Below are 27,548 nucleotides of genomic sequence, written 5' to 3' on the forward strand. Positions count from 1 at the left end.
CTCGACCTCTTTGGACTTCTCAGACGTATTCGCAAAAGCCAGCGCATGGGTGTGCCCGAAACGACGCGTCTTCGGATCTGATGAGATGCGCGAAGGTTCCCGCCCACGACTCAGAAGAACAGTGAATCTTGCGAAACGTAAGTCACCTCCCGCGCCTCAGCCACGCCATGACGGCCCCACTGTCCAAGTCCCTCCGCTACCAATCCACATCACCGCAACTCGTTGAGCGCGTTTGGCTCCCCGGACCTGCGCCGGGGCTCGATACCCAACATCCACCTCACGGTAGACGCTTCGTGCATACCAGGGCGGTGATGGGACTCGGATGCAAGTGCACACGCGATCCTACTCAATCGACCACACGATTCTCGCGACCCATGCTCTCAATCATGACACTGCATTGCCGAACTCCGCGACGGGAGTCCCGCCGAAGGACACGATTTGGTACTTAGCTCAGGCTCCCCTGACCGGCGTCTCCCTATGCTTCCGTTCAACAGGTCGGTCCGAGTCGACGGGCGACCCATCACTTCGTGGCCTGTCGGACTGACATTCGGGACGCCTCCCGCTGCGGCGCGCGACTCGGACCCGCAGGTGAGCATGCCAGTACTCGCCGATCCTCCTTCCCAGATCCACACTTACTGGCGCCGCCGTGCTTGCCCAAAGGTCGTCGCGTTGGCATTCGCGCCACGCACATGGTGCACGACAGTCTCCAAACGGTGCCCAGCGCAGGGATACGACATGCCATGTCCAGCGTGTGATCTTGCAGCCCCGACGCCGGAATCGCGTAGTCGTTCCCTGGCGCATCGGAATCGCCCTGCTCTACGCGTGGCGGCGTCCGACGCATGCTTGGGGCCAGAAACGGGGCTTCTCCTGAGGTTGAGCGTATCACGCATGTGGGCTCACATGGGGATGCGACCCTCGACAGTCGATTGACGGAGCGGACTGGGCAGTGCTCGGTATGCCCGTGCGAAGCCTGGAACAGGTGGCTTCAAGAGGTAGGTAGGCTCTCGTGACTGGAGCGAGGTTGTGATGCAAGACGAAGACGACTCGTGTATGCGACCCGAGCTGGAGAGGCGGCGGGTACAGGGGAATGTCCGAGTCTGAGTCGATCCCCTACATATCACTGTCGGGTTTGTGTGCGAATGCGAATATCCCTCACCATACCATGGGGTTGTGTACTAATGCACTACATTGACAGAGTGCGGTGAGTGCCCTTTGCTCTTCGGCTTTGGAAGGTAGTTTCTGACGAATGAAAGTACTGTTCAGATTTGATGTGAACTGTACAGCCAATGATATAAGTGTCATTACTTCCAACATCGCAAATGCGCATCGGCGCATCGTCGTACTCCATCATCACAAACGTCATCCGACGGGACGGCGTCCCGCGTCACCTACTTGACAAGATGCATATCGGTGGCCGTTATGTCCGTTCCATTCACCACTGACGTTCCCAGCGAACCATTGCATGAACGGTTCGCCCAAGTACTCCGAGTTACACGGACGCGCTCGCCGGCCACCTAGCACTGTATCCCGGTGAGATCTCGCATGCTAGTGGACTCGATCTCCTCGCTTATACTGACGGCACCCCAGTACGTATAGCCAGCCACAAATTGCGCGGCGCGTTGATTGAAGTACGCGCTATCTGTTGCGGAGCTACGTAGTAACATTGCGGCATTACAGCAGGTCTATCGGGGGCATGCGAGCAATGAGACCGTATCCGGCGATATTGCTCGTTCTGTGGGCCGTTCCTGGGCCAAGAAGAAACGGCTCCTCGCACATCCCCTCGCGTTGCAAATGTCGCGCAAATGAGAACCACGCCCCGCCGAGCACGCGTCGCCGCGGTTGTCCAAGTACGTGTCGCGGTCATGTGCCTTTGGAAGTGACGGCCATCAAACCGCGTTTTCCCCATCGGTCGAGGACGCACGGGTGGGCGATGGGATCTCCGGAGAAGGCGACCCATAAGCGGACGCAGACCCGCGGGGTTCTTTCATTGAGTGAGAAGCGCGGACGGGTCCGTGCAGGCGCCCAGCCGATCCCACCATGTCTTCGGGAGGCGCCCGTGTGTCCCCGCGCACGCGTCCACCGTCGCCCGACGCCCTCGTCACGGCGCGTCCTCCTCGCCCGGGGCCGCCCCTGCGCGTGCGGGCCAACCACCACCAGCAAAGTGGGTTCGACTTCGACTTCGCCTGCGCCATTCGCGGTGAAGGTGCGCGTGCTTCTCGCGCAATGTATCCACTCCGAGCGAGGCGCACACTTCTGTTCGGTACGTCCGCCGCCTTCCTCCGGCTCTGTGGTGCTGTGTTCCTATGTTTCTGCTGTTTTACGAAGGATGGGCAGGCCCAGGATGGGCCCTTCTGCCGCGTCCGTATTGGAGGCGCAGCGCTCAGAGCCAGAGTCAGAAGGCCGGAATTGCGAATTTGCGGACGACGCAGTGCGTCCTCGTCGCAGTCGGGAGTGCACAACGGGCAGATGATCGTCCTCCATCCATTCGACAAGCTCTGTCTTCGCATTACGCAGCACGCTCGTCTCGCTGTCGACTCGCATAGGAGTTTTCATCTCGCGTGTGCCGGTATGCACTGCTCGCAGACCCCCCGTGCGCCCTTCATTATGGTGATATGCGCGCTGATGAAGCCAGGCTTTCTCCTGCCTGCAGGGTGACCTCTCCTAGGCCTCACCTCGCGGCTGCGTCTCGCATCGATCGCGGTCACATTAAAAGTCGACATAAGCACTTGCTATCACCTTTGTCCACCCATGCCTGCGCGAGCCACAGGATGGCATCGGCTGCTCCCCCCGCAGATGCAGCACCCGGCCGGCGGGTACAGAGAGCGCCTTCACCAGCTGTTGTTCTACTGACTTCTTTGTTGAGAATCCAGAGATGCTTGAATCGGGCTGCCGAGTGATCATCACCCCGGCCGGGCGCGCCCACCTTGTTTTCGATGCGCCACATCCGGCTACCCCACTACCGTGCAATCCCAACGCGTACGGGCCACATGCAAGTTGTCAGTCCTCTACGATGTCCTGCCGACAAGCTATTGTTCAAGTTCGCGCATCGTTCCCTGGATGATGTCCTCGCGCTCCCATGCCACCCCAGGATTCGACTTGCCCGCCAACTCCACGCCGTCGAACAGAACCCACATGCGACCTGACAGAGAAACTGATATCGCCAGCCACGATCGCGACGCGCCGTCCCCCTCGGCGCTCCGCCACTGTGCATATATGCACAGCGACACCCCAAACCCGCTCGCCGCTCGATGTTTCGCAGCGTCGCCGGCCCTGGCCCTGGGGCCTGCACTGACAGTGATACACGCCGATCGCCCTCCTTCCGGATGCTCCTCGCCAGATCCAGCAGGACGACCACCCCGCACGCCCGAGCGTCTCCGGGTGCACTGGCAGCCCGACCTGGAGGTAATAGGCCGCATTTGTTCTGGGTGCATTCGTGCTATCTGCGTCTTCGCGCCTTCCGGATGCGGGTTCGGGTTCGGGGACCCTATCACTCGCTTCTCGTTCGCCTTCTCACCTTCACCGTCTTTTGCCACTGTGTCTTCTTGTCCTCGCCCATCGCACCCGGGCTTCGCCCACCCAAGATCCAGGCTTCTTCCGCGCGCGCAATCAAGCCTGTTCGGACGGTCTTCCTCCTGGTGCCTGATGCGTCTGTGTCCACGCTCGCTCGCGCTGGTGCTCTACATCTACGGGATTGCCGCGCGTGTCTCTTGAAGCTCCCTGGTAGTACGAACGAGTAGCACCAGCCTCGCCGTTGCCAGCACCGGTGGCCACCGCTCGTCGTTGGACGCACGGGCATTGATTTGCGTCATACTTAGTACGAGCTGCCCGCCTTGGATCTCGCGCTGTTTTCTCGCGGCTTCTCCCGGCAGGGCCTGCTCAGCGGAGGAGCCCTGCGCGCACTCCGCCGGCATTCCAGTCAAGTTCCTGGGTGCCGCGGCGTGTCAATGGTCTTCTCCTGGTTCTGTTCAAGATGGCATACGTATGCCGCGTCGCCCGTATTGAGTAGTAGACGGCCCGGCCCCGCCGGAGTCCTCCTCGAGCCCCTTCCTACTCGAGAACCACGCACCTCGCGGCATTACATCATTGGTGGCAAGAGGTACACGTACACGGAAGTCTATTAGTATTAGTATTCGAGCCCACCCAGGCTGGCAGTGATGGTCCGCCCCGGACGAACGACCGAACTCAAAGCCAAGACTTGACTTGCGGCTTCTTGCTTCTTGCGAGACACACTGGCGGCAGGCTGGGTGACGTGCCGCCGGGAGTCGCCTGCGTACTAGCACGTCGTCCAGTCGGCGAGCGTGCAGGGTCCAGCAGGGTCGCCTCGATGCGGGGGCGGAGGCTGCCACTAGCGTGCGTTACGAGAGTCGCGTCAAGTTCGAGTTCGAGTTGGCGCGGACGTGGGTTTCGGGGATCGTGCGCGGGCTCGAGGGTCGAGGGGCGAGCGCAGAGCGGGTGAGCTGCTCACGCTCTCGAGTTTCGACGGAGCCGTGACCCACCACGCATGGTCATGCATATGCCCGACTCACCGGATGACGTCGGCCCTGGAATCCGGGCACCTACTGATTCTGACCACTACCGCCCTCGCCCCCAGCACTCAGGGTCGCAGAACAACACCGGTCCAGGATTCGAGTTCGAGTTCTGCGACACGACAGTACGCTTGATCCAAGCTTGATCAGGCTGCGCACCCCGATGCGAGTGAGATGCGCTCCGCGTCCGCGTCCGCGATGGGGCGCGATGGCCCGGCGGGGCGTGCGGTAGGATAATGGAATCGAGATCCCCGGACTCCGAGTTGCCGGGAGCCTGGGATGGTGACGGCGTACGCGTAAGTGCTAGTACGTACGCGGTACTCTATGGCCAGGGAGAAGTCAGAAGCACGGGCGGCGGGGCGTGACCCGGCCGTGACGGGACGCGCCAGTCTGTTGGGTGGGTTGGATCTGATGGCGAGGGCGAGGAAGTTGGCAGTGGACTCCCACGCGCACGCTGGAGCCTGGACGGGTTTCGCTGCTTGGGTACGCTCGACGCTAGTAGTAGAACGTGAAAGGAGGGAGGGGGCTGGCGATCCGGGGGAATCGTTGTTTGTCTAGATGTGAGTGACGCCACCAACTTGAAGGATGGTGTTGACCAAGTCGCTTTGCCACAGGCTGCCGTCGATCCTATGGTGGGTCGTACTACTGCACGCCCATACCGCGACCGTGGATTCATCAGATCCGGGACATCGTTAGCAGGGTTGCACCTCAGATGCGTCAGCGCAGCAGTCGAGCCAACTTGAAGATACGCACAGAAACCACGACCGACCTGGGTCCAGGATCTAAGCTGAGCACCAATACTCCATCTGCACTTCCGACCTTGAACGATCCTCCGAATGAGTCCTGGCCGTCATCAATGTCATGTTCTTTCCGCATCCGGGCTCCCAGGCGCGGCAACTCTGTTGGATTCACTGCGTGCGAGATTCATCTGCACATTGGCCCGGGGGTCGAGGCCCCGGCGGACCGACATCGGGCGCACTGTCGACTTGAATGTCAGTGTAACTCACTAGTACTAGTAGCGTCGGGTGTGTCGCGCTGGAATCGATTGCAACAGTCAACCAACCCCGGGCTGATTGCTATTCAGCCGACTCACTGCGGCAGACATACACATGTCGCCAGCCAGCACCTGGAGGAAGATCCAGCTCCAAAGCCCCCGAGTCCCCGCGCCTGCGTTCGTCCTGCCAAAGTCAACGGTACCATGTATGTATACTACAGCGACCGGCCGCGCGGGCCGTACTCCAGAGGCAGTCACGTCAATCCCACTCAGGCTGTCAGTGCACTGCGCGCGCATACTATCGTCTCAGGCTGCCGTCTGCCGTCTGCCAGCTAGAGAGAGAACCGCACTTCAAGTTGCGGGCTAGAAGGCCAGAACGCCAGTGGGGATAGGACTCTTGAGCTTGAAGAGGCTAGCTCCATATTCGAATGGGGGAACGCGGACGCGGACGTGCAGGTGACGTGCCCGGGAGTGGCGAGTGTGCCGCGGTCCTGGTACCTACGAGGATACTGGCAATCTCGGACCAAGTTGCATGGGCGTTTGGCTCCACGTTCTCGCTGAATTAAGGAGGATGGAACGCCGCGGCGCATGACGCTCAGAGGCACAGTACTAAGCTCTGAATAATGTGGAGATGAAGCTTTGCAGGGCTGTACAGGGGGAGACAATACTCGGCGGTGGAGCTGGAGGAGGAGCGTGCACACGAACGCGGGATGGCGATACATGATCCGATTAACCTCGATGCATTTGGTATGATAGTACAAGCAGTACGCTATTTCATATCGAACAAATGGGTGGACACGGCACGGACCTCCAGGCCGCAGACCACAACAATGACAACAACGAAACGAACAGAACGACTGCAATAATGAACGTGATAATTAACTTTCAGCGGAACGCCGTGTCTGCGTGGGGGCGAGGGCGGTGGTACTACAGCGCGGCGGCACCTAGCGTGCCGCGGGCAATGAGATTAACGTGAAAGTAGGTAAGCAGAGGGTGCGAGGTATAGACACGAGTTGCATGCGAAGCAAGGGTGTACACGACGAGGCAGAGGACATCAACGTCAACGATGCAAGCTTAACGGGGAACGAAACTGGGAATAAAGACTATGCACACTGTAAAGGGTAACAATGAACTCCAAACAACAGTGCAGTCCGGCGGTCTATAACAGAGAACTTGAACAATGGCGGCGATGCGAGACACTGGCAACAGATGGGGCAATGGGCGCTGACAATGGGTACAGAACACAAATAACGTTGGGCAGGCGGGCACTGGGGCTGCCGGCGGCGGCGGCGGCCGCGCGGGGCGGAGATTACACTGTCGGGGAAGTATCCAGTACAGGCTTTTGTTACAGAGGCGCAGGCGAGATGAGGGGCCGGGCGGAGAGATGCGATGATCCATGTTGGCGATTAATTAGTAGCGTAGATTGTTCAAGAGGGCGCCGACGTCGAGGCGGTGGAGGAGAGTAGTGGCGAGGTGGTGATGCGAGGTGATGATCGACGACGTAGGACGCTCGTAGCCAATGTGCCCGGGCAGCCTAGAGGCCGGCGTAGGTGTTCGACGGGTCAAACGTCTGCCACGCAACAAACACTCATCAGCGACCCGTTCTACCGCAATCACCCGTACCGACGACTCACGTAAGCCATCCCATCGTACACCGTCGCCTGGCCGTAGCCAGCCGCATACCCGGCCCCTCCGCACATCCCGCCGCCCATCGGCGGGACACTTTGCAGGGACGCAAGGCTCGGCAGCGTCGTCGTGTGCGCCGGATGGTGCTGGACGCCCGCAGGGAACGTCAGGTCGAGCGGGCTCGGCGGGAGGCTCGCGTAGCCCTCCTCGTGGCGGTGGATCAGGCCGGGCGTCGCGGGCGAGCCCGTCGGCGCGCGGATCTGCGGGAGGGAGCCGGAGTGGTGGAGGGACATCTGCGACGGCGAGTGTGCGTGGACACTCGCGGGAGGGGAGGGGATGTGTGGGAGGTGGTGGAGCGGAGGGAGGGAGTGCGTCTGTGGGTGGCGCGGCGAGGGCGTGTGCGCCGAGAGGTGATGTGGGGAGTGAGAGTGCAGCTGGGAGGAGTGCGAGGAGGGAGTGTAGATCATGGGAAGGGAGGGGAGGAGCTCGCCGTAGTCAGAGCCAATTTCGGGCTGTGGTGCGGCGTACGACAGCGCGGCAGGACCAGATGATACCAATCAGAAAATCCATCCAAAAATCAAAGCATGTCTGTCAGCATCACCTCCGGGATATATGGAGGCAGATGACTCACGCTAGACTCGTGCGAGTAGCTCAGCGCATCGACGCTCGAAGTCGACGGCGAGAGGGGAGGGGAGGAGGATGAATGCATTTTGAATCGATACACAATCGACAACAGGACGTCCTCAGGCGGGGGCGTGCCGGGTTGTGCGATGGCCGTCGCAGCGTCAGTACCATTGAGCCTGACGATGTCCTGGTAGATGGCAAACGGGGTAGGATCTGAAACAACGAGGGGCAGAAATTTCGATCAGACGCCGACGCTCGCACACAAGGCACACCAAAGTCGGCCTCAATGGGGAACAAGACTCACCGCCGTACTCGCAGAGCTGGCCCCAGAACCCAGGGACGACCTCGGTGCTGTACAGGAGCTGGCACTCCATCTGGGCGGGGTACACGCGCGCCGGGAGGACGTTCGAGTCGCGGAAGCTGAGCGCGGTCTTCTCGAGCCAGACCGTCCGGCCGTCGCGAACGACGCGCACGCTCGCGTACGCCTGCAGAGCTGAGCGCGAGATGAACGTCACCGTCGGGTCGATGGCGCGCATCGGGCGGGGCGCCTGGGGGCCTGTCGTCGACGGGCCAGCGAGGGGCGACAGTGCGGGCGACGGGTAGCCGCTGCCGGGCGTGTCGGGGAGGATGTCGATGGTGAGGTAGCTGACGGGCGGGCCTGCCGGTGCGGCGGCGTCGGTGGGATTCGAGGGGTCAGGGACGGGCTCGGACTTTGGCTGCATCATTGCGATGTGCCTGCTCGACAGCTGCTGCAATACTGCGGATCGGTGTCGGTGTCAGTGATGTTGTGGTGAAACGGTGATGAGAGGACGCACTTCGCTTGCCCTCGGTGGTGTCGCGCAGCTGCTGGAGACGGCTGCCGACCTGTTTTGGCGTGCGCCGCTTGCCGGTCTTGTTGAAGATGTAGTCCGAGATGAACTTGTTGCGCATCGGGAAGCGGCCAAACGCGCGCGTTGTCCGGCTCTCGACGGGCTGGTACTTCTCGAGACCTGTCCCAGCAGATGATACGCGGTCAATACGACGCATACACGCATATCCCGATGTACCGGGGAACAGCTGCGCACCTTCGACGAGGGCCAGCTCAAGAAAGGGCGGCCATACAACCTCGCCCTTGCCTTTCATGGTCTTCCAGCACTTGCGGCCGGTGACGATGGTGTGAATGGTCTCGTTGATTTCGCCGCGGGAGGAGGCGTCGTAGGAGAGCTCGTCGGTGGACGAGACGCGGACATGCTGGGCGAAGGTGCGGGAGCTCGAGGAGGACATGGTGGGCGAGCTCGGGGGGCGGGGAGGCGGGGAAGGGCGAGAGAGAGGATGTGTCGGGGCGCGTATATATAGTGCGGGGGCGTCGAGGCCGGACGGTGGTGGGGATGCGCGCGAAGACTGGAAGAGAGGCGGAGGGAGATCGCGATAGACGCGAGGACGGGAAGGAAGGATCTCCGGGAGGAGGATTAAATAAAGGCGTGATCTGATCCAGTCCACTCGCATGGGTGGCCACTCCAGAAGCACAACAGAGGATGCACGATCCCATCTCTCCCGATCTGGGGGCGTTTCATCTCGCCTCTTCCAGCCCACTGGCATCCCGCCAGCCACCCCGAGCCACACACGCGACTATCCTCCTCGCTGCGCGCACGATCTCACTGCGTTGCCCGTCGTCGTCGCTGCCTGGGCCACCAGCGACTGCCACGCGCCCACGCAGACACCGGCAGCCCCAGGTGCGCTGCGAGCGGCACACCGTGACGGAGAGAGGCGATTTAGTCTATTGCACCCGCCGTAGCGCGAGATCGGTGCGTGTATCTGCTGCTAGCGCTCGCGGGGTTCGCCGCGCTCCAGCCGAGCTGTCATTATTACATAGTTCCCACGCCTGCGTTTATTGCGCTTCCCACCAACCGACCCGGGCGCGGCCGCCCCATTGCCTCGCACTCGGTCCGGCCCGCGCCCGGCACCTCGTTCGGTGTCCGAGGGCGGCAGCCTCCTCTGGCCCTGCACAGTGAGCCACCGGCGTGCTGCACCAGCCTGTCACGGCCGCGCAGCCCATCCGCGCGAGGGAATGCCCACCCACGCCGTCCAACGCACAACGCTTCGGCTTCTTTGCACCTCCAATTCCCCAATCAGGCTGCCGCACCGCGGGCTCTCCCACTCTCGACGCGGACATCATACAGTATCCAACTGTGCGCAGCTCCAAGCAACCCGCGACGCTACAGCCTGGTATCCACTACACCAGCGCCGCGCGCGGCATGCAGTAAAGAGCAGTGCGCACGGGCGTACTACACATCCGTTGCAGTGCTCCCATTCTGTGTCCTTGTTGTTCTTTTCATTCGGAAAGCACAGCTGCACTCGTAGCGCGTTGTGCATACCACTCCGACGACGTATGGCCCACAGAACTCACCAGGCTCGCCGGTTCTAGCAGTACCGCCCTCGCCCCCCGTGTCCAGGGCCCACAGGACAACAACAAACGACAACGACGACTGCCGTGCACCGCACCGTCTGCCGCCTCAGTCAGCACGACAAATTCCTTACTGTACCCTCCCGCCGTCGCCGCAGCGTAGTCGCCGCTCTAGCTTCTACGCGCACCGACCACTCCAGGCAGCGTACCGCACTACGAGCCAATCAGCGCACGCCATCCCCGGCGATACGATCTCGACGACGCGTCCAAATCCGGCAGCTCCGCGCATCTCGGTCTGCGCCTCCGATATAGTAAATCTCGCCCACCATCTGGCCGTCCCGCGAACGCGCCCCACCCGAAATTGAATGCCCCCCGCCAATCGCAGCGCGCGGCGCCCCGCCCGCCTGCCTCTCTCGGCGACCGGGCGCGTCGCGGCGCGAAGCCACAAATTGGCTTGGGCCACAGTGATATCACCTCCCCCATGACGAGCTGATAGATTGCGCGAGCCGTTCAAGCGTCCCTGGTCTACTCTGCTAATGCGTGCGCACAACGTCCGCCCTCGTGTGCGCGGGCCTGCCTGTTCCGGACAGACGACCGCGGGGAGGCGTAGATCACTCGCGGGCACGTGCGGCGTGGCGGGCCAGGGCGGACGGACGACGGGCGACGGCCGGCGTCCGACGTGCTACCAGACTCAGGCAACCCGGCGGCCGCGCACGAGGGCGATCCCGACGCAACCGCGATCTGGGACGACTGAATGGGCCGCAGCTGCACGCGGAAGGCGATCGCGTCCGCGCATAACGTTATCGTGGATGGGCACATCGACGTCGTACTGCAGTCACACATCCAACTCGAGCCTGGCCGTGATGCACGCGCAGGCGCCCGCGAAGCGCGACGTCGGCGTCGACGGAAGGGGAAAGAGCAGCGCCTACACTGGACGTCCTCGACGTCGCTTCGAGCTCGCGCACCGTTTGCTCGTGCCCAGCCTAGAGGTCCTCTGATACTGCTCGCGCCCTCGTCCTCCCAGCAAATCAGTGATAAGCTGTTATTAGTCTTGCGGTGAGTGAACTATATCGCGCCTTGGCCAATGCCAGGCGGAGTTCGTCCTTGCGCAGAAGCTCCACGGCTGCTGCATACGAGACCGAGATCCCATAGAATCATCCGTGTTGATAGCACTGGATGTCATCGCGCAGGGGCGCGTGATGGGCTAGTAGTGATTCCGTCCACTACTCGCCGCAATCGGTGCGTGTCACGTCTGTTCACGCCAGTCGTTGTCAAAGGCTAAACTGACACGGGATGCTGGCCTATCGGGCACGACATACAGCCCGAGGGACGCTCTTCGCCAACAAACAAATACCCCAATTTGCAATTACAGTGCGCGCATATGCAGGACGAAAATCCCACATAACGCCCCCGTAACTAATTCCGTCGCGTTCGCGTCTTGATTAATTGCAGGACGCACTGTCGTTCCATCGCGACACAGGGCAGCAGAGGCCACTCTTGCTTCGCTTCGCGTTTCGAGCTGCTCATGCATCATCACGAAGAAACCGACCCGCCAGACGAATCCGTGCTAGACGCAGCTGGGCCGGGGAAGAGCTGTTTCGAACCTACGCTTACTGTTCTTAGCAGGGACGCGCCCTCCCTCGTTCTGTGCTACGACGTGCCCGCCCATTGGTCTGCACCCGGCAGGCCAATCACAGGATTCGTGGCGCGAGCCAATCCGCTGGGATGACGCAACCGCCCGTCCAGTGCAGGTGAAATTCACGGACGCCGCATCGCGCGGAGGATTGTCGGGCGGGGCGCGGGGCCAATACGCAGTGGGGAGGGCGGGCGCCTGCGCAGGGGACGGTGCCGCGCTGATCGATGGGCGGGGCCCTCCCGTTGGCCGGAACGGGCAGTGCGCCTCCCATCTCTGGCGCGGGTGCAGTCCGCGCCACAAGCGCGATCGACGAGTCCCACGGCCGAGCGCTGCCCGAGGCCACGGGCACATCACCCGCCGCAATCATCGCGCTGACGTCCTGCCCAGCGGGTGCGGGGCCGTCCCGCGAGCAACGCGAGAGCCGCGTGCTGTGGGGCGTCCATTCCAGCTGGCACGGGGAGAGCGGGCGCGGGCGACGCCGTGATCGTGCTTCTTGCTTCGCTGCAGGCTGTCTCTGCGCCAGAGCCGGCCAGGTATGGGTGCAGCGGCGAGGCGATCGCGACGCACGCGGGGAACGCGAAGCCGAACAGGGCGCGGGAGAAGGGCTGGGCCGCTGCCAGCCCGCGAATTCCGCCTCGAAGACGAAGACGAAGACGAAGACGAAGGCGCGTCGACGTCGTCCGCTGGCTGCTCGAACCCCGAGCTTCGAGGGCTGATGGGATGCGGCCCCGTCAGGCTCCCCGCCTGCCGTCGCCGTCCACGCTCGCCAGCCATCCGCCGCTGCGCAAACCAATCACGCGAGATCCAGCCGCAGAGCCGTTCAAAGCCTAATTCGGACGCGGGATCCTCGCTGTCGGTTCCTTTTCTGGCGCTCGCTCCCGCTCGGGCTGCGAGCCTCGTGTGTACGTATCTTGGCGTCAGCATGCCGCGGACGAGTGAGGCAGCGGCGGCCGCGGGTCAGGTTGGGTTGAGAACGCCACTGAATGACCCCGCGCACATCTTTCCTTCGCTGTCGTCGCGTTCAGCCAGGCAGCTGGCAGCGAACGACGAAGCGCGTTCACAATATCGTCGGTATCTTTCTTCGCGTACCAGCAAAATTCACGAAGTCTACTATGACGTTGGGTTGCATGCATCTACTGAGCGCGCACAGTGTCGGCGACGCGGCGGGCGAGGCGCTCGCGCGATTATTCACAACGCTATTTTTATTCTGTCATTTGTTCAGCTGTTCAGTATACTGGACATATTCGTCGGCGGACAGTTGCAAGAGAAGCGGTCGGACAGGACGAGCATCCGTGACGTAGTCCGAATCAAAAGGAATGGTGTACATTCCCGTCAACAACGCGCAGGTGGCGGTGATTGATGGCATGTGGTGTAGTGTAAGTTGTACCGATGAGGGAGCAGCTTAGTACAATGCTCACCGCACAGCCGCAGCTCGGGCACCGTCTGCCCGTTAATCACAAGCGGGCGCGCTGTTGTATAACGCGGCGCGCCAGCCAAAACGGGCAGCATACGCTCGGGGACGGCAGCATAGCCTGAGGCGCGGCGCGTGGAGGCGCGGTGGCTGTGCACTACCGCTACTCACCGCCACCGCTCGCGGAGCGGACGCATTCGCGCTCTGTGTGCGTAGAGTCACCGCCTCTGGAGTGGGCGTGCACGCGGCGCGTGGATTCCGCAAAACGGCCGATGCGGTACGCGAAATTGGGTGCTTGCGGGCGTTGAGGACGGTCGGCCTGGAGGAGTGGCCGTGACATCCCTGGATGCTCGTACACCGCCCTTGCTCTGGTCGATGACGGATCCGTGTCTATCGTGAGTACGGCCGTTCGTCAGCAAGCTTGACGAAATTTTCTAGGGGCTGCAATGGAGACGGCTGGTAGGTGCGCTCGGGTACTGTGGAGGGCCGTGACGTAGGTGCGCTTTCAACCTTTGCGCTCGCCGTGGTACTGCCACCTCCGCGTACTACTGATCTTCGCTTGCACCTTATCAGGCAGAAGGAGGGTGGGCGACGCCAGGACGTCCGAGGCGAGCTCTGCCAAACGCGGCTCGCGTCCTTCCTCCTCCCCAGACATACACCGCTCGGTACGTCATCCCCACCCTCCCTTGCGTCTGACTAAGTGGGCGACTGACCAGCGGTCCGTATGCTTCGTCAGGTTATCCGTCGCAGCACGCCGCCGACTCGGATTCCAGCTTGAGCGGAGTACACCGCCCTGAAAATTTCGTGACTGTACGTTCGTCTACGACTGAATGCGTGACACGTTCGGCTTACCTATCGGGCGACCCCTCTAGCTTGGCACCCAACCGTGTCGGCTCCGTCCGAGTCCACGGTACAGCACCCCGGCAGGATGATCCGCGCGGTTCGTGCCCACCCCCTCATCTGCCATCGAGTTGGAACTTGGAAGCGGAAGCGCACTACAAATTCGCCGTGCGCCCGCGCAGCTAGAATCCCGTTGACGGGCGATGGGACGGACGGGGGGAATGCAGAGAATTGATGGGGAAGCGCGAGAGCCCGCGGATGGCGAGTAAAGTCACGGTGCGACATGGGGGATGCCGTGAGGCACGGAATAGGCTCCGCGACTATACCGCTTCCTGCTGCATCCGTCCATATGCCAGTGCCAGTGCACGTATGCGGGCTCCGCAATCCTGTCGCGCGCGCTGTCACTCGCTCGATCGCTGCGTTCAGTTCAGGTTCGCCGGGCTGTACGACGGGTCCGTGGTGCGGAAACTGCCAATTCCGTGCCAGGTACGGCAGTCGCCATATGTCGCCCCCTTGCCTGCATGCTGCCGACTCGGAGGTGCCGTTTGCTTCGTAATGTCTGGGTCGACAACTCGCGGGTACGACACTCACGAGAGGGGCGGTTCTTTTGTCGTTTGTCAGCCACGGGCTCAGGCTATCTCCATCTGCTATGGCTCTCTACCGCATCGCACCATTTTTCGTTACACCGCGTGGCCGTAGGCTCGTCTTTGGTATCGTGGTCAGCGCCCTCCCCCACGGACCCGTGCGGGGTCTGTCCGGACCCTCGGTAAGCAGCATACGTTCGCTTCGACCGTCGGGGTTGGCCCATTGTCAGTATCCGGACTCCGGTGGCTCCTAATTCACTCGCTTTGCGTCCGACACTCATTTGTATAGCCCCAGGCCACTATCTCCCCTTACGAAACGCGGATGGATAGATGGTCACTACTAAGACGGCTTCATCATATCCCATAGGCTCCAAGTTCTGACGGCCCACTGGACTCCTAGCTCGACGGACCTCTCATGGCTTTGTTCGGAGAGGCTCTTTGCGCTGCATTTAGGTTCTTGCAGGGTTATGCAGCCGGTCTCGGTTCGGTCTCTAGATTGCATCGGTAAGTGCGAGTTTCAGTGAATTTGTAGCCTCTCGCGATTTCGGTAGACTGCAATCGCGGCGAGGATCTCGCACAGGCTGGTGCAGGTATACTTTCCCCGCCTACGAGCCACTGCTGAGAGTGATCGTCATATCAGTGTCACACCATATTAGAATCTCTCAGTGGACACTTGATATTGGCCATTGTCTTGCACTGTACAACAAACAATACATGACCACCGTACTAGAAACTGGCATCCGGCCCACTATCTACACGCTTACTACTCACGAACCAGTTGCGCGTTCAGATCAGGTTCGCAAATCAAATGAAGTGAACCAACCAACCAGCTTACCCTGGCCTCCCTCAGGCTCGCCCTCGAGCATCCAGTTCAACATCCCTTCCTTCCTTCCTTCATTCCTTCATTCCGCCCCGGACTCGGATCGTCCCAACACACTGGCTCCCATCCAAAACTCTCAGATCCCATCTGCTTCTCGGGTTCTCGGACACCGAAGCCCCCTCGCCTGCGCCTCCCGTTCCCAGTCTGCGTCTGCGTCTGCGTCTGCTCAGACTTCAGTAGTTTGCCAGGGGTCCGCCGTGCGTCCATCTGCCAGGGTGGCGCTGATCAACAGCGCCCGCTGCCAGCCGTCCGCGTCCGCGTCGCCAGCGGCACCTCAAGTCAGCACACTTCCAGACGACGGCTCTCAGGCTGCTGGTGAGGTTGGTTCGTTGTAATTTCCGGAGTGGAGACGAGGGTTGTGGACATGGAGGCTAGACCGTCGTGGCGCCTCGCGACGAGTTGGGGATTTGCAATCGCGGGATCTCTGTGCGCGCGCGGTGTTCTGTGGATCTGCCACGCTGGGTTGGGTGGCCGGTTTGTTTGTTGACGAACGGCGAACGGCGAACGGCTAGGCGTAACAGTTGTTGTGAAGATGTAAGTATAGAACGCGCGATGCGTAGCAAAGGCTCAAAGGTGTCCGGCAATGCAGACGAAGCTCGACCCCAGCTGCACCCCTCAAATTCCGCAAAACATGGATTCGGAGCCCGTTCTGCACCCGCGGATCTATCAGCCAGTGCCCCCGAGGCTGCATTCCCAAACCATACGAATACCGGCACCCAGAAATTGAGCAGACGAGAGAACTCAGAGAAGAGCCCGGGCTGGCCCCAGACACAGCGCCCACCACCTGCTCGTCGGCTCGGCTTCTCACGTTCTGCAGTTCTTGGGCGTTGGGCGCTGTGGCTCGTGGGGCCTTCCGAGGCGATCACCGTCATCGGGAATCGGGATAATGCCTGTGCCAGCGGACGAGCCGGGGGGCTTGGAGTGTTTCGAGGTCACTTGCAATGGGAGGGGGAGTGGGTGAGCTGAATAGCAGCGTCGAAGCTGGAGGGTGCCGCGCTCGGGTCGGACGACCGAGTGGTGTTGGAGACTCGGAGGTTGGAAGATCATCGATCAACTGGATCAGCCCCTGTTACTCAATCTGTGGGCGAGTGGTTCAAGTTCGATGATGCGAGTGGGTGAACACGACCTTGCGATGCAGGAGCTTGCACTGGAGCTGCAAATTCTGTGTCCCCCGGGCTGCGATGAGCGCCCGATAGCCTGAGCCAAAGCACCGTCACGTCCTGTCAGTGTTGACTGACAGGAATAGCCCAGGCTAGACGGAGCCACCACTGGCCCACACATATGAATGCGGGAGCAGAGCGCTGCGCACGGACACTTTGTGCGATCGGAGTGTGCGCACAGGACGGTGATGCTCAGTAGACGGAGTGGTCCAACGCACTGCTCGAACTGCTGCGCCGATCGGGATCTGAGAGCCGCGCCACCGCCACACCGCCCGCCGGCCTCCAAAACGGGCAAAACGGTTTATGCAGCCACCATGTGGGTCCGCGCCCCGAGTGCAGCGAGCCCATCCGCGCCTCCACATGTGTATCGAACCGCTTGCGGGGCACATAGCGACGGCCAAATGGGCGAGGCCCGCTGTGTCGGGTCGCGGGCCCGGCTGCCGCCAGACGAACCTTCGACGGTCGCGTTCTGCTGGGTGGACGTCGCGCGATCCGTATATGGGATCTCGGAGCTGGAATTGCTGGGGGAACTGCGTTGTGCGCCGCATCATGCGCGCCACGCCACGGCGACGGTCGTCGACCCAGATCTGGTTGCGCTGGGAGGCTCGGGCGAGGGAGCGGGCACACCATTGGCTGGGCGGGGCGGTCCGGGGGAGGCTTCCATGCGTGGTGTCAGACACAGATGGGCGTGCACGCATCGACAGCGCATCGAGCCCAATCGGCATCGGGCACCCGCGTATCGCGCCCAGCTTCAAGTGGCTAGCCTGATCCATCCCTCCGACGCTCGTCATCCCCAACGGCACACAGCCTCCATCCACAGTGGTCCGCCCGGACTGCCTGGCGATCAGCACAAGACGGGATCACGGACGCACCACGGCTCAGTTGATGGCTTCCATCTGACTCTTCTGCCCTTCACAGATTTGCCTTTGTCGCGATGCAATTGATGCGCTGATTACTGTTCCGGGAAGAACTGTTGAGATTTTCACTGAAGGGTTATTCACAGGGTTAATAACTGTTATTAACTGTGTGACGAACTGATAGGCGGCGAACAGGGTGTGATAAACTAGGACCAGCGGGGAAAAACTCCAAGATGGCCGGGTGGCTGCAGCGGGCAGCGGGATAGTAAGTACATCGCTAAGTTAGTAGGATCGGTATCTGAGAGTCCGACTATCACAGCGATGATGTGCCATACAAAACAATGTATTGACTATTATCGACTGTACTACAGTGCCATTTATTGATTCAGCGGCGCACGCTGCAGTAGCAATCAGTTTGAGTGACTCTCCGAGTCGACTCTACTACTTCTATCATCCCCTCGACTCAACGGCCTGGTTTCCACAACGCGCTCATACATAAGAAGCCATCCCGGGGTGCATGCCCGGGATCAGCGACAGCCGGCAAGCGCAAGGAGATGGCGAGCGATGGGAGTGTTGATGACAAAGTGTCTTCGAGTCACTCTGAGTCTGACGGCGGTGAAGGCGGAATGGATGATTCGAGCGACGATGAATTGGATACCAACTCGGAGACAGTCGACGAAGTCGAGATGCCAAGCGGACTCGAGAGCTATTGGCTAGCAGAGTTGCGAATCTCACAAACTCCTCTCTGCGCGATCTTGTGTCGGACACTCCGATAGAATCTGCGATGCCTCGGCCTTCTAAGAGCACTGTATCATCGCAAACAGTGGCCTCACGCCCTCAGAAGGCACCAGGTTGGGTATTTAGATAGGCGTACGGTACACTGTAGCTCCCTTCGACGCCTGCGACTATCTGTGGGAAAAACAGTTATTAACTGGGTGTGATTATCTCAAGGAGCGCGGCGACGCAGTTAATAACTGTGACAAACCTCGTGGGGAGTTCTTCCCGGAACAGTAGCGCTGATGGAAGAGGAGCTCGCCTCGCGGACCACCGATTCGAACGGCCTCCCAGCTGGCCAAGCAAGAAAGCAGGTCGCCTCCTCTGGTGCCCCGCCGCAGAAACAGCGCACGCGCCAACCGCTCGCGATTTGTGTGCGAGACCTCTTCGTCTCCGTCAAACGCGGCGACCACACGACGTCCACTGCACCCTGGTCTCGTGGGCTTCGTATCAGTGGGTGTATCAGACAAACGAGATCGCAAGGGTGAGCACGTCAATGTTGACTGTCGACTAGTTCATCATCCCACCACCGTTCGCTCTCCCCGCCTCCAACTTCAAGTTCACTTCCCGCACGCACATCGTTGCTCCACATCCACTCAACCCCAATCAGCACAACGCCGCGAGCCTCGTGTTTCCAACACGTCGATTCGCGACGCTCTTCGGGTTCCAAGCTGATCCTGTCCTGCTTCCAGGTTCGAGGCTGCCGCTGACACTGTTCGGGTCGACTCCCAGAAAGGCCTGTATTACGCGGCTGCGATTTGAACGGCGTGTTCTTGGCCCTCCTGGATGCTGAAGACGTCTTCAATGAGTCATCGATCATCACTGCAACAGGAGTGGGTTCAAGTTGGATGATTGGCTGCGCACTCAGGGTGCATGCGCTAGTGGGCGTGGGTCCCGAAATCGTAAGCCTCTCGACGTTAAGTCAACAGATCACTCACCTGACCATCGGTGCTCCTGCAGACTGCTGGGAATTCCAGTCAGCCCGGGAGGCGCTGCTGATACTGAGCTCGCGGGGCCCCCGCCTCTCGATCCGAGGCGGAGTGTGTAGACGTGGAGTGACTCGTACGCTCGGGGCGCACCCTTCTTGGATGTATTCACCCGTCTCTGAGTTGTGATCAGATACCGACGACGATGCGTCACTACCGACCGCAGCACCGTGGCCCCGCGGGCCACCCAACGCGTGCGCGCAACGACGTTTTCCTAACTACCTAAACGAGCCAAAGGTGCCCCTCGTCTCCTGGCCTCGCAGAATGACATGACAGGCGACCCGGGACGGTCTAGTCCGACTCGAAGTCACGCTGCTTCACACGACGGACAACGGCCTCAACCTGCCCAATGCATACCGCACGTCTTGCGCGCGAGCCACCGCATACACGCCACGCAACGCAAGGGTCTGCTTCCTCACTCGTTCAGACCAAACAAATGTGCGCCCCTCACGCTCTGGCATCACAGAGCCTATGACTCGAACATGGCAGACTCGCTGACTCGACGTTACGCACGAGAGCCCCAGGATTCACATGGCCGCATCACGACGGGAGTCTACGCGCTGGCAGCGCATGCAGAGTCGCGGGACGGTGCGTACTGTGCTCCCTCTTATATTCGCGCATGCTCAGCCTCCGTAGTACGCCCAAGCGAACCGGACATCCATACGCGCAATGCCCTCCCTCCCCGACGGCGTCTCTCGCCGGGATCGCATGGACCTCTCAGTCGCTTGCACGCGCTTCGACCAATCTGCAGACGGTCAGACCCATGCACCCCTCGCTTCTACGCACGCCAGCCTCCGAGCCTCCGCCGACTCTCGTAGTCTCACCGCCGCCGGGGTCGGCCTCAGCCTCACCGCCCGCCGCCGCACTCGTACGTACGTCAAGCAACCCGCTTTCTTGTACGTACGCACACCTCGCCTAGCAGGGTCCGAGCCACTTGTGCCCGCCCCTGCACTGGCAGGTTTGTCAGCTACGCTCTGGAGTCTGCGGCGCCCGGGCCGGCTCGAAGGATCCCGTCGAAGTGGGGGTGCCGTACCGTCCGCTGGCACTGGCAGTGGCAGCCTTCCGTCGACATCGCTTACTCGAGCCTGACAGTGAGTGGCTGGCCCCGGCGCCGAGTACGTCAGCGCGCAGCCCGCCGGTCTCGCGTACTGTACGTCACGACGTCGACGGGAAGGGAAGACTCAGGCTCGCCGCCGGGACCGGGGCGCCTGCCAATTCATGAAGCTCGGCAAACTGCCAGTGGGCTTCTGAATCTTCTCCCAGTCAGAGTCGGTGGTGGTTGCCGCCGGTCGGTGGGTCGCCGGATTATGCATGACCAGTGCCTGGCGCTGGGTTGCCGACGGTGTATGGCGGGCGGGCAGCCTCAGGGACGGATTCGATATTCGATATGCGATATTCGGTGGTTGGTTCTCCAGTTTCTGGTAGGAAGTTTGGGATGCTGATTCGGACTGCGCGTTGGAATGGGAGAAGGACCCGCGTTCGGCTGTGTGTGTCTCGCATTCAAGTTCTCGGGGGCGCGCGGGCAAGTGGGACTCGGCAGGCTCTGATCCACGATGAGCGACCCACTGTGCTGGTTGACTCAGACTTGGAATGGTCTGTGGAACGTCTCTCGACGCTGGATCGCCGCTGGATCGATTCTGATTCTCCTGGGCTCATTCTGCTCTGCTCTGTTCTAGACTCGCGGGGGCGTTGGTCAGCAAGCGAGGCTCGAACGGGTGGTCAACCAGCTTTGTTTGGACAACTACTGTGTGCTGGCTGACTCGCTCAACTGGCAGGCCTGCACTGGTTCGACCCTTCTGGCTTCTGGCTGCCTTGCGTCCGGTCTCGTCTGCTCTAGCTCGACTTATCTCGTCTTGGGAAGTCTTCCCTGGAGTTCGCTCTCTCTCTTGTGACACAGGGTGGCTGACGCTTCAAGTTGGGCTACGTCGACTTGGGCGGCCTTCCTTATTTTCCTCTAATGACTCCTGGTCTACCTCCCGCATACGAAGTGCTCACAGCGGATCTTGTGCTCCGACTGGTCAGCTCCAGCTCGACTGTCGTAGAAGTGTGAAGACTCGAGCCTTGACCGCGTCTAGAATCCCCACTTCTACCAATCGGAATATCTGGTACGTTGTTTCGTGTCTTCTGGATCGAGAGCCGCTACTTAGCACGTCTGCTCTCGAATGAGATAGTGCTGTCCCCGCCAGAAGGCCGGACGACTCATCAGCTGATGCAGACTGCCATGGACACGCGTGTATTCCCTCTGGCTCGTTGCTGTGCTCCCCACAACAGTCTATGTCTCCCCGTGGTGCGCATTCCACGCCAGCGTTGTTTTCTGTCATGTCATTCAACAAGTTCGACGCATCCTTGATGGCACTCGGATACTTGTGATGTCACTTCGGGGCTTCGCTGATCTCAAAGGAGGGTGCCCGTACGACCTTCGAAAGCGCATCTCGTCATCCAGGCCATCCGCCACGGGACTAGTGGCGCGACAGTCTATTTTCAATCTCACACGCATCTCGAGTTCTCCATCTGGCTCAGGGTAGGCATGCCGAAGTGTTCGGGGTATCACACTGTATTGCGGACTGGCAGCGGGAAGTGATGCGCCTTCTAGCCTCTGCTAGTGGATGCAAGCCCTTCGATCGGGCAGGCAGGTCAAGCTGGTCTAGCGGTGCGTCTTCTGTTAGCTGGTCAGACAGTACATGATCCCAGCCTCATTGGGACTGACGAAGCCAAGCATGTTGCAGGACGAAGGAGAGGTGGCACTGACGTCCACGCTAGAACCCTAAGGATCTCTTCCGCACGTCCACTCCGCCCGAAAGCCCCGTCGTTCTGTGTGAAGCTAAGGGTTTTCAGCAGGCTGCTCCGTGACAGCAGGGAGATTCTGCTATCGAGTCCTGCGCCATTGATCTCGGAATTCGACGTGTCCATGCTTGTCGCCCGTACCCGGACTGCTGCCCGCTTATTCCATCGCAATGACACAGCACCCTCTGCCATGCACATATCCGGATAGCCCAACGCACGTACCGACCTGCCCGGCGTCGTATGCAAAGGGTACCTCAGGCGCCCGCAGTGCAATCCCATCAAGAAGCGAGAAGCAGATATTCCGGACCTAGAAGCAGGCGTACGTAAGACCCATCGACGTGTGCACGCCGCCTCCCTAATCCCCAATCCACACGATCTAGCTAGTAGCTGCGATAATGCGACGACGCGCTCTGGCGACATCTGGCGGCAGTGGATGTTCGATACGGCTCGGGGAGGGCTCGGGGCGAGCGAGTAGGATATTCCCCGGAGATTCGTGAATACCTCGAGTCGGTGACTTTCTGAGCCATCTCCACACTCTGTCACCGCGCTCATACACTCTGGAAGAAGAGAAGTAGACTGCTTCGCGACTTCGCACCTCAACTTGGGCCTCCTGCGGTTCGATGATCCTTCCGCGCACCCGCAACGATCCGTCCTCTGCGAATGTGAAGTTTACTATTGTCATCCGACCTGGCGAGCAATACACGTCTCACAAGTTTAACTCTGAATTGCGTGCGCAAACCTAGTTTCCCCACGTCACGTTCCGCATCTACTCCTCCTGATAGGCTGCCCAGTGATTTGTTCTTCCGCCAGGCCGGCCCCTACTCCGTGATGCACCCAACGAGCTGGTGCTGCGCTCACGGGCAGGTCGTCCGCGGGCACGAGCCCACGCTCACAGTCATACAGGCGTAGGTTACGTCGACGGTTTTCCAGAGTCGCATTCGACGACGCGGCACAGGCAATGTATCACAGGAACCCCCAAGAACCCACTTCGCTAGCTGTTTTGAGCTTGCCGAGGCAGGGGATGTGCGTCGCCGTGCGTCTGAAGCAGGAAGACATGGTTCCGCCGCCGACGTGCCCGGGAGCTGCAATGGCGAGCTCTAGATCCTTGCCGCGATGGATTGAGGTCTATGTGAAGTACTTGAACTCGCCGGTCAGCGTTGCGACGACACATCTTAGCCTCGACGAGTCGAGTATAGCGGATCGTCAACTGCTGTGTCGTTTCTACTGACCAGCGAATCACTCTAGTGCACGCATTGTCATCCTTGCGGCATTGTATTCAGTTCCTAGACCAGCTCACGCTTGCAATGCGGACTTACGTCGCCTGCCCATGGCCGTCGTTATCAGATAACCCCTCGGACTCGCAGCCACTCAGCACATCCGTGACTCTCAATACCAACTCGCCGCGGAAGTTGTAGGCCCAGGCCCGACCTAAGGAATGCGGAACACGGAGCGCACCTCCCTCCTGCCGAGGCCTGGCATATCCAGATGCCGTGACTTCGGAGGCAGAATTTGAAGATCGCGCGCACGAAGCCGGAGATACAGGATCCATGGGAGCCTATATGTACTTGTATGTCAGGCTCGCCACGCCCGCGCGGAGGCTCAGGACGCACGCCTTCTGCATGTGTACATGGACGGCGGGCGATTGAGTTCCTCCGAGGGCGAAGCACGGGCGCGAGGTGTATGCAGGACATATTGTTACGTGACTGACTTACTCAGTCGTCGGTGACTGCATTGCATGCGCGCACGCAGCAAGCTCAGGTCGCCGGTGTCTTGACGTGCCTGTTGCGTACCTGGGCGTGAAGGCGTGAGTAGTAGGAAGCGCAGCATCTTAGGTGCGCATTGGGACGGCGGAGTAGATGCGTCAACTGCCTGCCGCTCAGCCGGATGTTCGCTGCTACTACTGCATCTACCGGACGTCGACGTCGCGGGCGAACCTGGCCAGCGACCTTGGTGACCCTCATTTCTGCATGGCATGCAGACCACTTACACATCGGTGCGTGTAGAAGTTACGACTGTCTATCCAAGGTTCAACTCGCAGACGTAGGTGGATCTTGCTAGGATGTATGCCTGTTCCGGAATTCTCACAGGGCTAAGAATGGATGTAAATCACTTCATCACGCGAATGCGAGGACATAGTACGTGGAACAGACCGAGAGCTATTCATTCGAATGATGCCCATGACTTTCCGGTGTCATGGTCCTGATGGGACCTAGAGAACACAGTGAGTCTGGTGCATCATCATCCAAGATGTGGTATTGACTAGGACAACGCACACAGTACAGGAAGAGCTCTCTCATGCATACGGCACGAACTATGTACGCCATTCGAAATGCACGTATATTCACTGCTTCCGTTCAGCTCGCTGGTCCTCACGAACTCTCGATCGTTTCCACTCAGGAATGCACGAGAGCCTGAGGCGTGAATCGCGTCCACCGCACCTGACCAGAGTGGAGACATTGCCGACGGGGCCTTGGGCGCAACTATACGGAGGGACTGCCCATGTGTCAAGCAGGTCGCCGATGTCTTGACGCAGTTCGGAGGGCATGAGTTCTACTTTCTTAGGAAACATCGACATCATTCCAAGTACACTCGCCATGCCTGCAACCTGTACCGGATAGATGCCCAACTTGGTTTCATTCATTCATGAACCAATGCAGGGTCGAAGCTCGGTTTGGCCCCCGATTCCCGATCTACATTCATGTCGTTTGGATTCAGGCTCAAGGTCGAAGACTGCACACAACCGGCGTGAGTGGATCCAATGGGCAGCACATACTGGCCCTCTCACGCCCGTCGTATGCCTCACTTTCCGAGTTGACGATTCCCCATGTACATGGATGTGTACGTTCAAGAGCAAAGGCCAACACGACTTCGACGACGTGCATTCCACGATAACCACTGGTCCATAGTAGTAGCGAGAGCTTAATCACCGTTATCTGACGCACCGAATATGGTTCACTACCATGGTTCATATAGTGTGTGGCGGTATAGGAGACAGCCTCACTCCAACGTTGCATACAGAGGTAGCGTCGGTGTCGTTCAGGGTGTTCCCTCCGACGGAATGGCTTTCGGCGGTTTTTTTGCATGTTCGGGCGAGCTGAAGCTGGATGTGGTGGGGCACGAGCTGCAGTCGAGTTTGGACTAGTTGATCTGGTAAACCGTGTGCACTTTGAGCAATGGTTGTTCTTCTCTGACCAGTATGACAATGAGTCGACGAGCCTCGCGCGTCATAAACCACCAGGATCAAGAGACGTACTGACAGGACTTGGCGTTTTGGACCCGAGGCTTATATAGCGACCTGAAGTGTAACTTACCTGGGGTGATGTCTTGATGCAACACGATGTATGCGCTCGCAGTCAATGGAAAGACAACCTAGTATGTACCATCGAGTAAAGGCTATATCGCATGACAAACGCGCGTTAGAAGAAGCACCCTCCATGGAGCAGAAGACCGACGCACTCACATAACGGGTAGATTACGTGCAAGAAACGCCGTACGCTATAGATACTCAATAAGCTTTACCATCCGACCGCGAACTCTGCCCTCTCCCGTCATGGCTCGTCGCCCCTCGCCCCTGCAAGCCCTACGAACCTCTCCGCTTCCTCAGCGGGCATCTCGTAGCTCTCGCTGGCCGATGGGAAGCTGCGGTCTCGCACCGCCTGCACGTACGCGTGGACCCCTCGCTCGACCTCGCCGCGCACGTCGCCGAACCGCCGCACGAACTTGGCCTTGTGCCCACCCCAGGTGCCCATCAAGTCGTCCCATACGAGGACTTGCCCGTCCGTTTCCCAGCCTGCTCCGATGCCAATCGTAGCCGCATGGTGCAGGCGTCTCGTAATGTGCGCCCCGACGGCGTGTGGGATAGCCTCAAGCACGATTGCAAACGCCCCAGCCGCCTCCAGAGCCAGCGCACTGTCCACCAAGCTCAACGCGCCCGCCGCGCTCTTGCCTTGTACCCGGTAGCCAGACTGGATGGCCTGCCGCTGGGGCATCAACCCGATGTGGCCCATGACCGGGATCCCGACGGTCGTCAGCCGCTTCACCGTATCCACGACCTCCACGCCGCCCTCGATCTTCACCGCATCGACGCCGCCCTCGCGCACGAGCCGGACCGCGTTTCGCACGGCGTCGTCCACGCCGGCCTCGTACGTCCCGAACGGCATGTCCGCGACGAGGAACGGCGCCTTGCTCCCCCGCGCGACCGCACGGCAGTGGTGGACCATCTCGTCGAGCGTGAGCCGCGTCGTCGCGTCGTAGCCGAGGCAGACTTGCGCGAGGGAGTCGCCGACCAGGGTGATGTCGACGCCGTGCGCCTCGCAGGCGCGGCCGGTCGGGAAGTCGTAGGCGGTCAGCATTGCGATGGGGGTGTGCTTCCGCTTCATGTTGAGAAGATGCTGGATCGTGATCTTCTTCCGTGCTACGTCGACGCTTCGTGAGCCGAACAGACGCGAGGCTGCGAGCTTCGACTTACTTACTTTCAGGAGCCCTCTCTTCGGGCCGCACGCTCATCCACCGACGGCCACTCGCTATCTGGTGCAGTCGAGTATGTCGGATTTGCTGTCTGGAGAACATCATGAGCCAGATCGAGTCGTCGAGCAGATGCTGGTGAGACCATGTTTGAGAAATATATCGTCGGGGAGGAGAGGTCGCTTGAACGAGCCCACGACGGTGGCTAATTTCGGGCTAATCCTAAATCCGCCCGTCGGGTTTTCACATGCATGTGCGCATGTCATGATATCCTCCCCCCTCGCCTCTCGATAACATGATGAACGACGTTCTCGCCAGCACCCAGTCTTTGCCAGGCGCGATTGCAACGCTCTATGGCCCTGTCGAGTGTACGGATCGTCGGGCTATCCATGTGTATACCGACGGCTCATATTTCAAGTTGCCGGATGGGTCAGAGCGTGCCGGAGCGGGGATCTACTGGGGGTATGGCTCCCCGAAAAACTGTGCGTTGATGGTCCCTACCCCGGTCTCAAACAACCGGGCGGAGCTATATGCCATCCTCCGTGCGATCACTGTCGCCGACCCTTGTAGGACGCTGCGCATCCACACAGATTCAACGTACGCCATACACTCGATCTGTCACTGGGCACCTAGGAACTCAGCGCTGGGATGGCGGAAGGCAAATGGAGACCTACTGCGCAATATAGTAGACCTAATCAAGCGACGGACAGCCGCTGTCGTGTTTATCTGGGTGAAGGGCCACTCCGGGAATGCCTCTAATGAGGCAGCCGATGAACTGGCAGGCTGGGGGGCATCGATGCAAGGGCCGCTACTCCCATTCGTTCCAGTGGTAGCGGAATGGGGAGCCTCCTCGTGCCCGGGGATCAACACGGAAGGCCAGCAAGGAGAGACAATGTACCTCAAGGTCCACACTGCGCTCCCCGAGCAGAACGCACCCCGTCCGGAGGCTCAAGCCGGCACGGCATCCAGTCTAGTTGCTGTTCACAGCGATGATGATGACCGGTCACCGGAGGGCTTCA

At 60.3% G+C, this 27,548-nt stretch overlaps 4 protein-coding genes across 4 annotated transcripts; 2 read left to right on the forward strand and 2 right to left on the reverse strand.

The window, feature by feature from the left end:
• Nucleotides 1-2,757: 2,757 nt before the first annotated feature.
• C8Q71DRAFT_183323 (uncharacterized protein) lies at nt 2,758-3,792 on the forward strand. Its single transcript, XM_047916825.1, has 2 exons — nt 2,758-2,813; nt 2,864-3,792. Exon 2 carries the CDS (start codon nt 3,058-3,060, stop codon nt 3,709-3,711), a length of 654 nt encoding a protein of 217 aa, XP_047776184.1. The 5' UTR covers nt 2,758-2,813; nt 2,864-3,057; the 3' UTR covers nt 3,712-3,792.
• Nucleotides 3,793-7,054: 3,262 nt separating this feature from the next.
• Nucleotides 7,055-9,033, reverse strand: C8Q71DRAFT_860238 (uncharacterized protein; the record flags this gene model as incomplete). The annotated part of the gene is made up of 6 exons (XM_047927771.1): nt 7,055-7,090; nt 7,155-7,658; nt 7,778-7,983; nt 8,075-8,527; nt 8,586-8,759; nt 8,835-9,033. The coding sequence occupies 6 exons, from the start codon at nt 9,031-9,033 to the stop codon at nt 7,055-7,057; spliced, it is 1,572 nt and encodes a 523-aa protein (XP_047776185.1).
• A 16,229-nt stretch (nt 9,034-25,262) lies between these two features.
• Nucleotides 25,263-26,975, reverse strand: C8Q71DRAFT_183532 (ketopantoate hydroxymethyltransferase). The gene is made up of 4 exons (XM_047916826.1): nt 26,538-26,975; nt 25,526-26,479; nt 25,377-25,458; nt 25,263-25,326 (listed from the first exon to the last, which is right to left on the reverse strand). The coding sequence occupies exons 1-2, from the start codon at nt 26,635-26,637 to the stop codon at nt 25,614-25,616; spliced, it is 966 nt and encodes a 321-aa protein (XP_047776186.1). The 5' UTR covers nt 26,638-26,975; the 3' UTR covers nt 25,263-25,326; nt 25,377-25,458; nt 25,526-25,613.
• On the forward strand, nt 26,828-27,322 carry C8Q71DRAFT_712861 (ribonuclease H-like domain-containing protein; the record flags this gene model as incomplete). The annotated part of the gene is made up of 1 exon (XM_047920882.1): nt 26,828-27,322. A coding segment is annotated over one exon (495 nt), but the record flags the coding sequence as incomplete, so codon positions are not given.
• Nucleotides 27,323-27,548: the final 226 nt, after the last annotated feature.

The sequence above is a fragment of the Rhodofomes roseus genome (genome assembly GCF_022264815.1).
Source record: "Rhodofomes roseus strain CIRM-BRFM 1785 chromosome Unknown C8Q71scaffold_18, whole genome shotgun sequence".
Taxonomy (NCBI): domain Eukaryota; kingdom Fungi; phylum Basidiomycota; class Agaricomycetes; order Polyporales; family Fomitopsidaceae; genus Rhodofomes; species Rhodofomes roseus.

Bases quoted from the DNA above. Each gene is read 5' to 3' on its own strand.
- C8Q71DRAFT_183323 (XM_047916825.1), top strand. From the start codon at position 3,058: ATGATGTCCTCGCGCTCCCATGCCACCCCAGGATTCGACTTGCCCGCC.
- C8Q71DRAFT_183532 (XM_047916826.1), bottom strand. From the start codon at position 26,637: ATGATGTTCTCCAGACAGCAAATCCGACATACTCGACTGCACCAGATA. The intron at 26,480-26,537 runs GTAAGTAAGTCG...GCGTCGACGTAG, and splicing joins CGAAGAGAGGGCTCCTGAAA to CACGGAAGAAGATCACGATC.